Consider the following 16,691-nt stretch of genomic DNA (forward strand, 5'->3'; position numbering starts at 1 on the left):
GGAGACGTAACATTCTTTCCAGCAGGAAACAAGTTTCGAATCCAATGTTTAGGGAGAAGAAATGAGATGTAGGAGTCATTCTCTCACCAAGCGAATATCCACTGAGTGCCTACGATTATGCATACAGGCAAGGATTAAAATTACATAAGTAGATGAGATTGCTCAGTGGAGTGAGAGGAAAAGAAAATTCTGGAGAACACAGATAAAAATGTAATGAGCAGACAGAGGAACTGGATCCAGTGAAAGGCCGAAAAGGACTGGATAGGTGTAAAGACTGGGGGAAATAAGGAATGTAAAACTACTGAAGAGAGAGTGCGAGTTTGAGAGGAATAAAGTGACCAAGAGTGTCCAATCATGACACAGAAGTAAAGCAAGATCAGCACTGAGAAGTGTTCATCAGACTCGGTGAAAGCAATTTCAATGGAGGGCAGTAGCCTTGGAAATAGGTTTAGTTGAAGAGTAACTGGGAGAAGGAGGAGGCATTTCAAGTGACAACTATTCGTAGAGTATCTTTTTTTCTGAGAGGGAAAAGCGGAGGACAGGACAGAGAGGGTCGCAAGGCAAAGAGAGATACGTTCTTTTTAGGATAGGAATGGTTGGAACACAGACTGAAAGATGGATAACCAACCATCCTTGTTTGCCAGGTACTAAGGACACGGAACTTTCAATGCTGAAACCAGGACAGCATCAGGCAAACCAGGACAGTTGGTCACCATAGCAGAGAAGAATATATCAAAGACCTCGGGGGAGAGTGAAGATAATTATTGGAGCAAAGTCTGTCAAATAAGGAAATGGATCTTAAAGGTCCCATCAAACTGCAAAAGTTCAAGACAGTGTTTGATGATGCAATTCCATTGTTAAAACCGAACAGCAAATAATTCAAGGCTAAGGACCACCCATCCATTGTGAGAGACCACTTGTTTGCCCCTCGAGTTGTTGCCAAGGGCTTAGCTCCACCACAGCTGCACAGTTCATTTCTTAAATATGAGTCACTGAGGATTAAGATGAATCTAAAGAAAAGACAAAGGAAGTTCTGTTGTTACAAAGACATAAGCACCATTATTTTCACATCGTTGCCAGAAATTAAGAAAAGAAAGTAGATAGAAGACAGGGTTAAGTGACTGTATCTTCAGAATTTAAGATTTAGACTAAACACACACATAAAACAACTGTAAAAACCCCAGAAAAAAGGGAGAAAAAAACTATAAATAGAAATGTCATGTTAAACATGGTTATATGAAAGGTCCTCTTCCATTTATTCATGTAACAAATTTTGAGCACCTACTATGTACCAGACTCTGTTGTAGGCAATGGATATCATTGGTCCTTGTAGTATGGAGTTTAAAAGAGAGAGGCTTATGTAGTAAAAATAATAACAACAAGACAACAACAAAAAACCCCATGAAGATGTTGCATTAAAATAATGAAAAATAGATTTTTCAATATCTGATCAACTTACCATAGACTGCATGTTACAACAATTCACCACGTTTTAAAAGTAAGGAAAATGGAGCCATTTTTAAACAACGACAACATTCAACGTCAAGAGCCTTAACTCTTTGATAAGTGACTTGTTTCTCAAAAAAAAGTCTATTTGAATGACACTGGGGAAAATACATACTCATATACAATACTGATTTTTGTCTCATAGATTATAATTAATATTTTAAGTCAGATAAGTTGGTTCATTCATGTGCTGATGTGAAAAAGCTATCAGATATAAAGCCCTTCTCCCATACACATACAGAGTGCATCTTTACCCTATTTAGATGTCAATATTCAAATGTTATGATATTTACTTCTTGAATCTTTTGAACAGATGAAGTTATTTTGTTTAAAACCCATCTTTTCCCCCATACCTTCTTTTTTCCCTTTTTAAGATAGCCAGGCCCAAGGCTCTGAAATAGTGATGTGGAAGAATTAGAAGCAACTACTAAAGACGTAGAGTACCTCTGTGAAAAGAAAATAATATTCTATCTCACAAATGAGAAAAAGTTAGGCATGCTAAACTGATAATTTTCCTTCAGCTTCTTAAGGTGCACAAAATTAACTTATTTGAATCATGCACTACAAAATTACAGTAGCAGCAAATCCCAAGGTAAGTCCATTTTATTGTGAAGGTTAAATTGTCTGATGGATAGTATTTATACATCACAAATACTAACCAACTGGGTGACTTGACTGCTTGCTGATTAATTCATTCATTCACAAATATTTATTTTGAATCTATTATGTATACGGTAGTGCAGATGTAGGGACCTAATCTTTGTCCTTAAGGAGTCAACAGTTTGGCTGAGTAGGTATGTTTGTATAATAGCATATTTTTATTCAATTAATGTTTTCCCAATGCAAAGTAAAGTACACATAAGTTAGGATTTACCTAAGGCCATCAGTTCGTTAGTCACTTAGAATCCAAACCCTGAAATTCTTAAGCCAGGCTGAAACTGAGTAATAGCAAACAAATTAAAGTTTCCTGAATTACAAAAAATGTGGAAGACACATAAGTGGAAAATCCTAATGACCATGAAGCAAATGAGAAACTTAAAAAACCTGAAAGTAACAGAGAAGAACCAAGTCACTGATCATTCATTTTTAGCCAGGCTGAAAGTGAGTAAGAACAAAAAAATAAAAGTTCTTTGAATTACAAAAAATTTGGAAGCCACAAAGGTGGAAAATCCTAATGGCTATGAAGCAAATCAGAAATAAAAAACCTGAAAGCGATAAAGAACCAAGTCATTGATTATTCTTTTTTTTTTTTCTGTCTGTCCTACTTGTGGAAAAAAGAATTAGGGTGAATATTACCACAAATACCTAATAATACATAAAGAGTAGTTCAGAACCATGTATAGAGGGAATGAAGGGCGAGATACTGATTTGCTTGAGATACCTCAGAGAAGAGAGGGGCAGGAAGAGAAGTCTGGGCACAGGTACAGACATTACAGAGAGACAAGCTATGTTGCTTTCACCTAGAGACAGTGGTCCTATAGTAAGTAAAAGCCCCTGCATTTCAAAACAGATCTCTTTCAACCATGTACAGTGTATAGTTTCCCCGGAGCTGAATTTTACCTATATTCCCACTGAAGTGGCAAGTCTATATTTGTGTCATTTGGACCAGAAATCTGAAGGAATGACTATACGTTATCTCCACATTTGTTCGCAGAACTTTACAGAACCATCCAGTTCTAAAATTCCATAATCAACACGTTTAGATCATTAATTGGCCACAGGCCTGTTACATGGTGGCAGTTTGAGATAGTCTTTCGTTACTAATATTAAGAATTATAGCCACAGCTTGGCACATAGTAGATAATCAATAAATACTGTTGAATAAATAACAGAACGCCCAGGTAGAAAACCAGAGTGTGTTATATGGAGGCCAGCTGGATTTAGATGCAGTCGGTGCTCGAGGGTGAAAGCCTGGTTTCGTGAATTAAGAGAGAAAAAAAAATGAATGCTGTCAGTTGGGAAAAACTGAGAGATCTTTTTCTGGGTCTACTCTTATGTTCCAGATCCAAAGCTGACAGTAATCTTTGAGTCACTAGGTGGATTTTCCTCAAGAGGAGGCCCTATTAACCCTGCCTTCTTAATCCTAGTGATTTCTTCTCTAGAGGAGATGTTCACATCCATACTTTCGGAAGTTCCATTATTTGAACTGCTGGTTGGGCTTTCCCTCTAGCCTGCATTAGCTAGAAGATGAGAGAACAGACAGACTCTAAATTGGAAAATTGGGACTGACACATACGCACTACTATATATACAATAGATAACTAATAAGAATCTACTATACAGCACAGGGCACAGGGAACTCTACTCAATACTCTGTAATGACCTATATGGAAAAAGAATCTAAAAAAGAGTGGATACACGCATATGTATAACTGATTCACTTTGCTGTACAGCAGAAACTAACACAACATTGTAAATCAATTATACCCCCAATAAAAATTTTTTAAAAAGAAAGAAAAAAAATAAAGTGATCCAACGGCGGTTAAAGTGATCTCAACAAATGGTTACTGAGTGTGCATAGGACAAGGACGGTAACACAGTCATTTCCACAAATTGATCGGTATTTTAGTTTTGTCATCCTATATTATCATTCTAGTTTCCATATTATTTCTACCTTATCTGTATGCCTCCTATATCGTTTTTACTTCTGATAAGAACGTTGCTGAAATCATTCTCTCGCCATAATGACCTTCCTCATTTTAAGAGCCACCATATTTATTGAGTCTCAAGCACGTCAGAAATATTTTAATGACTAACTGCTGATTTAGGGACAGTCATTGCTCAATTAATTTGAAACCAAGATCATGGAAAAAGGCAAGATCCAAATGTGGTTAACTGGAGTACCAGAAATTTTGTCTCTGAGAATCTAAGACAAATTCATAGGGATTTTAGGAAGAAGGACGTTTGCCAGAAGTGGCAACAAAAAACCCCAGAAAGACAAAGGGTTCACTTGATATTCATTCGACATAGTTGGTATTAGAGAGGTATGAAAATGGGACACATGGGCTATAAAGAAAAGGTCATAATCATCTTTATTTTTTTATTGCGCTAAGAACACTTAACATGAGATCTGCCCACTTAACAAAGTTTTAAGTGCATGATACAATACTGTTACCTACAGGCACTGGGTTGCACAGTAGACCTCGCGAACTTACTCATTTTGCATAACTGAAAGTTTATACTTGTTGAACAACTCCACATTTCCCCCTCTCCCCAGGCCCTCGCAACCACCTCTCTACTCTCTGCTTCTATGAGTTTGACTACATCATCATCTTTAGACAAGATGAAAAAAGTTCATCTTATTTTCACTCTACTTCTGAAGAAAAGTGAAGATAAGGGATTATGGTATCAGACACATCTAGCCATTGTTTCAGGTACATCTAAGCATTGTTTCAGATAGTCAACAACATGAACAACAATATTAATTTATAAGTGAGATTAAATCAATTTGAAGCAAGTTTGAAAAAGTAAATGGACATATTTCAAGCCTGAAATTATTTTTAAAAATATCTAATTTTACTCAATGAAAAAACATTTTGGAGTGTCTAGGGGGGGAATATGTTTAACAAGCTCCTGTTGAGATTTATCTTTTGGAAGTCTTTCAAACAAAAAGTTGTGTTCTCTGAGATCAAGGGCACGGGCTAGCAGAGAGTCCAGCCTGCTTGCAGATCTGTGATACTGTGGAGGAATAGTTAGTGCCCAAGCAGCATCGTGCACAGCTGTTTGACTCTTAATCCTAAGGTTGAGCTGCTTCTAACAACCACTGGGGAAGTCACTTCCTACAGACAATAATGTTGTTAAACTCTGAGCTCACCCTGAAAAATCACTGGTGAAAATTCAATCTGCTCCTAGGGTCATTTAGAGAATTAGGTATTAGGTCGTTGAGACTAAACCCTAAATTTTGGAAATTCTTTCTGAACCAATAGTGCAGATAAATGGATTATCAGGAAATCCAGTGAAAAATTAATTAATATCCATTCTCAAGAGGCTCGGCCAAAATTTGAGATTGTCAAGTGTAAGTGGTGAATAATTTCTGAATCACGCCATTTGTTTCTGTCTATCAACATAATTCAGAAACGGAACTCCTGTTTCTCTCCACATACACACCCTCATCCATGATCATTTTGAGGTCTTTCCTGTTTCCATAAATGGCATCATCATTTCCCCATTTGTTCAAACCACAGACTTCAGAGTCATCCCTGACTCTTTGCTTTCTCTCATATTCCATACCCCATCTATCTTAAGTTCTATCAGCTCTACCTTCAAACTTTATCTTGGGTCATATAATTTTTCATCATGTCTATCATTTCCATTCCAGTCCAAGCCATCATTATCTCCTTCCTAAATGACTTCAACACCCTCCTAACTTTCTCCCTGCTTTCAGTTTTGCTCCTCCTATCATCATTTCTTCACACAGCAGCCAGAGTCCATTTCTAAACACATCAATCAGATCACATCATTCCTGTCTGTGGTTCTCCAGTGATGTCTCAATACACATAGAATAAAATCCACCTCCAAACTATGGCAGAAAAGACCACATTATCTGGTCTTTGCCTCTCTCAACAACCTACCACTAGCCCATCCTGCTATTCCTTGGACACCCCAAACCTGTTCTTACATCTTGGTCTTTGCATTTGCTTCTCCTTCTGCCTAGAATATGCTTCACTCAAGGTCTTTGCTTGGCTCACTCACGCACACAGCCCTTTGCTCAACTATAATCTCTTTAGGTAGGCCACTACCTCTCAGCCTTTCTCTATCCTTATTTTGTTCATTTTCTCTTCATAGAAACTGACCTGACATGATTTTATTTTACTGTTTTTAGTTCTTTTTTTTTTTTTTTTTGGCCATGCGGCGCAGCTTGTGGGATCTTAGTTCCCCAACCAGGGATCGAACCCAGGGCCGTGGCAGTGAGAGCACAGAGTCCTAACCACTGGACCACCAGGGAATTCCCCTGACGTGATTTTATATATTAATGTATTGGCTTACTGTGTGTTTCCCTCATTAAAATTTGAAGGTCTGTGGGGGGCAGAGTCTCGTTTTCTTCACTACTGTACCCTCAGCCCCTGACATAGAGTAGGCGCTCAATAAATAATTACTGAAAGACTCAATGAATTCTAGGAGTCCGAGTTATGGTACAGTTTTTCCTAAAATAATTTTTTTTGGGGAAATGGAAGAACAGATAAAAAGATCAGGGGTTCATCTGTAATTAAACAAATGTGTGTCAAAGTGCTTTGTAAAGGCAAAATACTACACAAATATTATTTTAAGAGTATCTGTCAAGATATCAAAAATATTTTGACATGGTTATAAAGAGGACTGTGGTAGAGAAGTCAATTTGTAAACTATACATAGTTTATCTTATTATAGTCATTAAACAAAAGTAGCAAATCCTAGATGACTCTGTTCTCAAGTTTTGATGATATAGCTAGTTTTCAGAAGACTTCCTCAAATGGCTAGAAATGTAGCTCTAAAAATAATTTAAAATCTTTTCTATTCAGCATTTCTAAATATGACTGCATAAAATTCCAAACTTATATGAAAGTAGCTTACTCCATTAGTGATGAAGAATCGATCACAAAGATGTCGATTTCCTCCAACCTAGTCACGCAGACATCTTAGAGGTAGGTAACGAACAGTGAACTTCGCAAGGGAACCAAACTTGTTTAGAAACTCCAAGAGGCTAGGTCAATGAATGTTGGAATGAATCACTGTATCACAACCTTTTTTTGTCGTTGTTTTTCAGAGGTGATAGGGAACAATGCATTTATTTGGTAACACAGAGCTGACTTGAATCTTAACCTTCACAAATGGCACCTAAAGACATTTTCTATTTCTGTGGAAACAGAAGGATTCCCTTGATGAGGGAACTCATCAAGCTAACACACATGTACCCAAAGGAAGCAGGCCAGCATTGGTAACAGAATTAGCTTAAATAAATGTATAATCTACAACGTGATTTCAGGGTAATTTTATTGAATTTCTGAACCTCTCCCTCACTTCGTGGTGACTTCTGAGGAGACTGAACACGCATAATATATGACCTGACAAATGAATAAGTAAACTACTTTATTCAAGCCTTTTCATTTGCCAACAGGATCCACACAATTATGGCTTTCTGTCTACTGTTTTAATAATGTATGTATTGATTACTTCCATCTACATCTTAACCAGAAAATCTCAGGAAGCTTCGAAGGTGTCCTTAATGGTCTCTAGGGAAGGAATTACAGAGAGTTTCAAATTGAAAGATGAAAACCGAATGACAAACAATTTCATTAGTAAAAATGCAAACAAAAAGTCATTACCTACAGTGTTCTTATAATCAAGACCTAATTTCCATTTAAATTTGGGGTGGGATGAAGAGAATTAAATAAACTCATGGTTTATTGCAGTTCTCCTTAGAAATTCCCCATTATGATTTGCTCCTTTAAAACTCTCTCTAAGTTAATCACAGGAGTAGACAAGTAATAAATATCACTTTAGTGACTGCTCAAGTAAAACAAAGGAAGTCAGTTTTAAAAATATATCTGGACCAGAATAATACACACTTCATTGAAAACGAGTCAGTCTAGTGAGGCAAGTAATGAGGAACCGTAAAAGCCAGGATAATGTATTCAAAAGATATAAAAATTGGTCAGTTTATATTTGCTAAGGCACATTTGAGCTTTAATTATTTAGAACACTTCACCACATATGGAACATTATTTTATTAATTAGTCCTCAGAGCCATTCCAGTTGCAGTTGTTATGGTGCCCGGCTGGTTTGGGGAACATAGATCCACTCCCATGGGTGTAAAAAACTGCTTTGGGGAGTGAGACTGCAGTCCCCAACTACCTGTGTGGACTGTCTTATAACTTTACCTACAGCAGAGTAATTGAGATTGACTGCATATTTTTGCTTTAAGAGTACAAGACATATGATATTTTACTATAAAACTTTATCATTAATCTGCAATGATATACTAAGAAAATATAGATGACCTGTTTCACAAGCATTCTGACTTATAGAAAAAAAGTGAAAAATATTTAATTAGTATTTACACTTTTGACATTTTAATGGGATTTGTATTCCCATAAAAAGCAACAACAGTAATCATTTACAATAGATAGTAAGCAGGTGATTTTTAAAAAGTGACACACCAAATACATGGGGAGCAAGGGTACAATAAAAAGTGAGCCATCTTGATACCAAATATTTTATATAAACAGTCTTTGGAGCAAGAGACCCATAAAGAGCAAGACAGTTTATAACCCTGGAAACATGGTAAAGTAAAACAAAAGTCTACAAATACAAACTCTGTTCAAGACTAGATCATGACAGAGTTTTGTAATGACTGTGCTTCCTTTACCTCTTCCTAATTGGATTCAGAAGATCTGATAGAGAGACCCAATTTCAGAGGTTTTCCTTTGTTCTTTTTGTCCACAGCCAATGAGAGCATCACTAACTAGACAGCAACTCCACTACAACTACAAAGGGGCTACTGCAAAAATGTGACGAAACTGAGTAAACAGGGTGCAAAATTGTTCTCTCATCAGCACTTAGGAGTGATGATGTCCTTTGAAGGGAGTGGTTTGTGACAAGGCTTTTTCTTAAGGATACAAAGAGAATTTCATGAAAACACTGGACCAGACCACAGGTAAAAACAGTGGGCATCAAAGTAGCTTTACACACTATGAAAAGATGCTTACTTAGGAGTAAAGAGAAACAAAGCTGCAAGTGAGGAAGGAACATCACCCTTTATTCTTTCTTTCCCTGCCCTGGATCACAGTAGACTAGAGAGGAAGGAACAAAAGATTAGTTCACTGGTTGTTTTCCTCCCTTCCTGCCTCCTTATCTTCTTTCCTTAATTCCTATGTTCCTTTATCTGTTCATTGTCTATCATGTCCTAGACACTTTATAAGGTGCTAGGTATAAAAATGACAACCCTCTTCCCAAAAGCAAGCTTCTTGGAGCCCAAGGTTTAGTGAAGGTGGTTGACATTAATCAAAAAGTCACACATATTCATGATGACAAAGAACATTACATTATAGAAGGAAAAGTACGGTGTTATGAAGGCATATAAAAGGAGATGTGGCCAAATGTGGGCCTTAGAGAAAAGCTTGCTTGATGCCTGAGCCAAGATGTAAAGGATTATTAGACATGAGCCAGGAAATTATGAGGGGGGAGGTTTGGGTAGAAAGGGTTTCAGACAGAGGATCGACATGTTCAAAGCCCCACCAGAGAGGAACACAGAGAACTGGAAACAAGCAAAAGAAGGCAGTACAGCTAGCATCAAGAGAGCAAGAGGAAGGGCAGTGAGAAAAGAAAAGATGGGGGCCAGACCAGCCAGATGGGACTTTGGGGTCCTTGCTGAGGAGTTTTGGTCTTTTCCCAAGGGCACTGAAAAGCCACTGAAGAGTGGTAAGATGAGGAATGACTTAATTTATATTTTTACATAGATTACTCTGACTGAAATGTTGATTGCACTGTAGGGTGTTAAGAGTAGATACAGAAAAGTGAGGAGAAAAGGTCTCTTGTAACAGTGGCAATGACTACAGTAGACAGAGTCAAGAAAGGTAAACTGACCCAGTGATGTGTTAGCGTTGGAAGGCTGGAGGTTGGTCATCCTGAAAAGGTACTATGTCAGCCTGTGCTCGTGTTGTTTGGATAGGAGAAACTCTTTAGTTAGATCCTCCAATCATTAGGGTTTTGTAGATTACAGCAACAAAAAGATAAAGAAGCAAAGGATTTTGGGGTCTTGAAAAAGTTATTAAAATGCTTGATGATTGAACCTAAGTTGGACTTGGAGGGAGATAAAGGTAGAGGATCAGTGGAACTAATGTATAGAACAAAGAGTTATCAATGGGCTGCAGATCCTGATATGTCAAAGAAAGGGAGTAAGTGGGTATCTGAATAAGTACGCTAGCCAAGTGGGGATTAATTCTCTTCAATATGGTGCATGTTACCCATAACTCTGGCATCACATCTCTCCAAAGCATATTACCGGTCATGAGATTCATGAGGAAGAGGACCGAGAATGATATGTGCTAACATTTTATCGCTGTTAGCAGGCAACCAAAGCCAATAATTAGGGAGAGTGAGGCTGTATTTATAACAAAATGGTGGCTAGAAGGACTGTGGAAAAACTACGTAGACCAAATTCCTCATCTTATACCTGAAGAACAAAGTAGCAATCACCATCTGACTTATAGATGAATAGGGCTAGAATCTCAGTCTCCTGAATCCTAGTGCACTTGTCCAATGATTCATCTTCTTTGATTTCTGGAACTAGAATAAAATTACACCTTTGGTAGAAATTCTGTCTCATTTCACCATATCATATAATGCATTCTATTTAAAATGCCCATCCTTCTCAGTGAATGCTCTTCTACATATACACCGGAGTGTTTTCACTATTTATTCAAAGTTAGAACACTTTAAAAATTATAGCTATTATATCACACCCTACCACAAAAGCTACCTTAATAGTCTGAATTATATGAAGGGGAATGGCTAAAGGAGAAACTGGCAGTTTTCCTGGCAATTTTTTATAGACTCTGGGGTCTTCCCTCATGTTCTCTTCCCTTTTTGTCATCTCCTATATCCTCTTATCTGGAATAATATAAACCCTTGACCTTTCTTCAAGATGCCAGTTTTGCTATGTCTCCATAGATATCTTTCCTTTAAGTGCTGAACATATAAAAGTGGCACCATTTTATCAAGCTTTTATTGTTTGGTGGTAATTTACTTGGTTTTCTATTCCCTTGTGTTGTTCATGTACCTTTTATTCTCATTTCAAAAACACCTATCAGTATCCACCGTATGGCAGACACTTTGCTAGGTACTAGGGTCTTGGAGGTCAGCAAGACCAAATCTCTGCCTTCCTCACTCGGAGTCTAGTAGAGGAGACAAAAATATAATGAAAAACAAACAAAGGAAAGAAACAATTAGACAGCCTCTTCAACAAGTGGTGCTGGGAAAACTGGACAGCTACATGTAAAAGAATGAAATTAGAACACTCCCTAACACCATACACAAAAATAAACTCAAAAAGGATTAAAGACCTAAATGTAAAATGCCAGACACTATCAAACTCTTAGAAGAAAACAGGAAGAACACTCTTTGACATAAATCAAGCAAGATCCTTTCCTTTTTGACCCAGCTCCTAGAGAAATGGAAATAAAAACAAAAATAAACAAATGGGACCTAATGAAACTTAAAAGCTTTTGCACAGCAAAGGAAACCATAAACAAGATGAAAAGACAACCCTCAGAATGGGAGAAAATATTTGCAAACGAATCAACGGACAAAGGATTCATCTCCAAAATTTACAAGCAGCTCATGCAGCTCAATATCAAAAAAACAAACAACCCAATCCAAAACTGGGCAGAAGACCTAAATAGACATTTTTCCAAAGAAGATATACAGATTGCCAACAAACACATGAAAGAATGCTCAACATCACTAATCATTAGAGAAATGTAAATCAAAACTACAATGAGGTATTACCTCACACCGGTCAGAATGGCCATCATCAAAAAATCTACAAACAATAAATGCTGGAGAGGGTGTGGAGAAAAGGGAACCCTCTTGCCTGTTGGTGGGAATGTAAATTGATACAGCCACTATGGAGAACAGTATGGAGGTTCCTTAAAAAACTAAAAATAGAACTACCATACGACCCAGCAATCCCACTACTGGGCATATACCCTGAGAAAACCATAATTCAAAAAGAGTCATGTACCACAATGTTCATTGCAGCTCTATTTACAATAGCCAGGACATGGAAGCAACCTAAGTGTCCAGCGACAGATGTATGGATAAAGAAGATGTGGCACATATATACAATGGGATATTACTCAGCCATAAAAATAAATGAAATTGAGTTACTTGTAGTGAGGTGGATGGACCTAGAGTCTGTCATACAGAGTGAAGTAAGTCAGAAAGAGAAAAACAAATACCGTACACTAACACATAGATATGGAATCTAAAAAAAAAAAAAAAAAAGGTCATGAAGAACCTAGGGGCAAGACGGGAATAAAGACGCAGACCTACTAGAGAAAGGACCTGAGGACACGGGGAGGGGGAAGGGTAAGCTGGGACAAGGTGAGAGAGTGGCATGGATATATATACACTACCAAATATAAAATAGATAGCTAGTGGGAAGCAGCTGCTTAGCACAGGGAGATCAGCTCCGTGCTTTGTGACCACCTAGAGGGGTGGGATAGGGAGGGTGGGAGGGAGGGAGGGAGACGCAAGAGGGAAGAGATATGGAGATATATGTATATGTATAACTGATTCACTTCGTTATAAAGCAGAAACTAACACACCATTGTAAAGCAATTATACTCCAATAAAGATGTTAAAAAAAAAAAACAGTTGATCACTGTTGGAGAATGCTAATGAGCAAGTTGTTATTCTGAAGACTGGTAAAGTAGAAACATTTACCGCACCTGTCCTAGACGAACTATATCCTGGGTACCCAAATTGTGGACGAGTATACATTTTCTTTTCATAGAAGTACTCCAGCTAATAAATGAAGAAGAAATGATAGAAATAGGCAATCATCACATTGCAACCCCTAGCCATTGATCATTAATAGCTGCGAAAAATCACACACACACAAGAGAAAAGAAGACACTGTGTACCTCCTGGTGATGGAAATATACATTACTATCTATGAAGCAGTCTGACCAAAAAAAGGCAAACCCGAATACAATCAAACCTGAACAGAACTACACTGTTCAATAGAATAGCCACTAGCCATATCTGAGCACTTGAAATGTGGCTAGCCTGAATTGAGTTGTGTTGTAACCATCGTAACTGTAAATTTTTATATCAATTACATGTTAAAATGACAATAATTATTGTTCTATAGTTATATTAGATGCAACCATTAGAGGAAACTGGGTGAAATGTGTAGGGAGACTCTCTGTACTATTTTTGTAACTCACTGTGAATCTGTAATTACTTCAAAATAAAAAGTGAAAAAAAAGGGGGGGGGGATTTAAAAGACAAATTTGCCAAGTGCAATGTCTGGACCTTATTTCAATTCTTATTTAAACCAAAAAACCCAAATCCCAAAAACCTGTTAAAACATTTAAGACATGTATATGAGAAATGGAAATTTGAATACTGCCTTGGTATTTGTCATGATAAAATTATTGACATTTAAAAAGTATTATAGGGCTTCCCTGGTGGCGCAGTGGTTAAGAATCCACCTGCCAATGCAGGGGACACGGGTTCGAGCCCTAGTCCGGGAAGATCCCACACGCCTCAGAGCAACTAAGCCCGTGCGCCACAACTACTGAGCCTGTGCTTTAGAGCCCACGAGCTGCAACTACTGAAGCCCAAGCGCCTAGAGCCCGTGCTCCACAACAAGAGAAGCCACCGCAATGAGAAGCCCGCGCACCGCAACGAAGAGTAGCCCCCGCTCGCCGCAACTAGAGAAAGCCCGCGCACAGCAACGAAGACCCAATGCAGCCAAAAATAAAATAAATAAATTTTTAAAAATGTATTATAGTAACAACGTGGTTACCTTTAAAGAGCAAATTCTTATCTTTTAGAGACACTTTATCAAATATTCATGAATTAAATGATCCGTGCCTGAGATTTGCTTTTAGATAATGGAGGACAAAATAGAGGTATAGAAGAAGTAAGATTGGCCATGAATTGATAACTGTTGGTCTTGATGGGTACACAGGTGTTTATTATAGAATTATGTCGCTTTAGCATACGTTTAATATTTTCCAAAATAACATTTTTAAATATCGCCAAAAGACATGGACAAATCTTAAATGATATCATTAATGCAGATGCTTTTGACATTTAAAATATAATGGCTTGGATTATTTCTAATTGACCCTTGGACTAGAGAAGTAAAAAAAAGATTTCTCTTCCACTTGATTTCTTTTCCTTTTTCAACCTGGTTTCAATCAAAACTAATTTTACAATAGTCATTGAATGCTTACTATGTGCAAATCACTATGCTTAAAAATATCCTACCCTGTGTACATCACTCTGCTTCTGAACTGCTGGGAAATCGCCTCCAATAGGTGCCTGCCGGCTTAACTCATCATCTTTCAGCTGTAGCCACACCAGAAGTTCCTGAAGAGAAAGGTGCAGACGCTTCCACTGGTCAGAACTGGCTTCCAAATGGGACCTGAAAAATAACAGGAGCAAACTGTCAGAATATCTAGAAAGACAACTGATGGTTCTAACAAGCCCACTAAAGGTACATTGGTTGGTTACTTCCACAGTGTGTAAATGTACTGTGAACTACGTAGCAGTCCTCAATAAAAATCCAGCTACCTGTTTTTGAGAGCAACAAAATGGGGGTATTTTGATGGCAACATGGAGGGAAGAGAGTGTTTAGTTATATGTTTATTTCCACACGCAGAATTCTGAGACTTCTGGCATGAAATATACACTGGAATGGACTGCTTTCCTGTAGTGTTGCAGTCAATGATTCCTAATGTTTCTGGTAGAAGAACCTGAACCCAGTGACTAAAATAAACCACTCAGTTTTCGTGTGACTCATGCTAGTACCGGAATTCTTTCTGCTTTGAGAAATGGAAAGGTCTCTCCCCACATTTTGACTTTTCCATTTCTACACCCTAGGCAGCCTCTTCCATTGACTCCTTCCATCTGGCATCTGTTCCTTTCTGCTCCTCTTCCCATATGCTTCTCCTCCTTCTCTACCCTTCTTTATTCGTGTGCACCTGGGATTTGTTTTCACCAAGTTCCAACATTTTCCGCTTTGTTTCCTTTGTGTAAAATGTCCTGAGACAACAACTCACGTGGAAAAGTAAAATCAGACATTTGCCTGAAAGCCTCCCCCCAAACGTGAATAATTTAGGCAAGAGGCTGAGTGCTTTACCATCAACTGCATTTAGAACACGTTAATCCATAGAAGGCGTTTAAGAATATACAAATGAATGATCTGTGTTATAAAATCCACATTTCACTTGAGGATGAGAAGCTAAATTAAGAAAATAAATCATCATCCAGAAAACAAAGAAACACGGAATGTTAGCAAAGCTCTATCCTCAAGTAAATCAAGAATTATGCTGCATTACTTACATCTTATCAGCAATTATCAATTAATTCATACAAATTAATGCTGCCTATAAATATAATATAGCCTCTAATGCTGCAGAGATTGAAATGTAAAGCAACCAGGTAGAACAACATTTCCCTTTGCCGTTTGATACCTTAGCCTGACATTTCAAATACAATTCTCCTGCTGGCCTTAGTCAAATAGAATCACCAAATAGTACCTAGGTGCTGAAATTAAACTATTCTAAACTTTCTGAAGGATAATTTGATGATACATAAATGTCTTTAAAATGTGCAAATATAATGACCCACAAGCTTAAATTCAAGGAACTTATACTAAGAAAGTAACTGGGAAAGCATGCAAAGATACAGGTAGAAAACTGCTATTTACAGCATACTTATGATTGATACAAAGTTGAAACAACTTAAATATTCAGTACTAGGAAATTGGTTACACATACGATGGTGAACTCATACACTGCATTGTTCAAATCCTGTGAATCCTACGCAATGTTCAATGTGATGACATAGGCAAATGTTCATGGGCATGGACAAGATCATCCTGTCAGTCACTAAGTGAGAAAGTAGGTTACAAAAACGTACATAATCTATTTTTCCAAAATGTTTGTGTGTGTGCACATGCTGGACTATGCATGAAAAAATTCTGAAACGACAACTAGTTTATCCCTCAAAGGCGGATTTACAGGTGATTTATTCCTTCATCTTTATACTTTTCCAAATTGTCAGAATTCTCTAGTGTGAGCCATATAAACATTACGTTCAGAAAAACTGAAGGTATTTCCATCAGGGAAATTAAATTGTTCAAGACTCTAAGGACATCTGTATCTAAGAAATGAATCATGAAGTATCATAAGTATCATGAATTAAATATAATAGTGCAGACTGCATATGGTGTAGAGGTCAGTTCTTTTATGTTTCTGTTCTCTCCTCCTATTTCACTTTTCCAGCATAAGCCTAAGTGAGAACTCCCTATGCAAGATTTTAGCTGTTTAATGACATGTAATGACTACTGGTTACGGGGATTCCCTGGGGTATGTGGAATTTGCCGCTTGGTCCCCTTGAGGGTGAAAGAGGCTGTCAAGCAGGACATTTTGAAAGGTAGAGAGAGGCACAGTACAGCCATGGAAAGG

At 37.6% G+C, this 16,691-nt stretch overlaps 1 protein-coding gene across 3 annotated transcripts in view; it reads right to left on the reverse strand.

The window, feature by feature from the left end:
- DMD (dystrophin) overlaps nt 1-16,691 on the reverse strand; it is a 1,714,964-nt gene that overhangs the window by 360,580 nt on the left and 1,337,693 nt on the right. For all 3 annotated transcript variants that reach the window (XM_061178412.1, XM_061178413.1, XM_061178407.1), the window contains one exon: nt 14,488-14,644. In XM_061178412.1, the coding sequence (XP_061034395.1) occupies nt 14,488-14,644 (157 nt within the window). The remainder of the gene's footprint in view (nt 1-14,487; nt 14,645-16,691) is intronic.

The sequence above is a fragment of the Eubalaena glacialis genome, chromosome X (assembly GCF_028564815.1).
Source record: "Eubalaena glacialis isolate mEubGla1 chromosome X, mEubGla1.1.hap2.+ XY, whole genome shotgun sequence".
Classification (NCBI taxonomy): Eukaryota; Metazoa; Chordata; class Mammalia; order Artiodactyla; family Balaenidae; genus Eubalaena; species Eubalaena glacialis.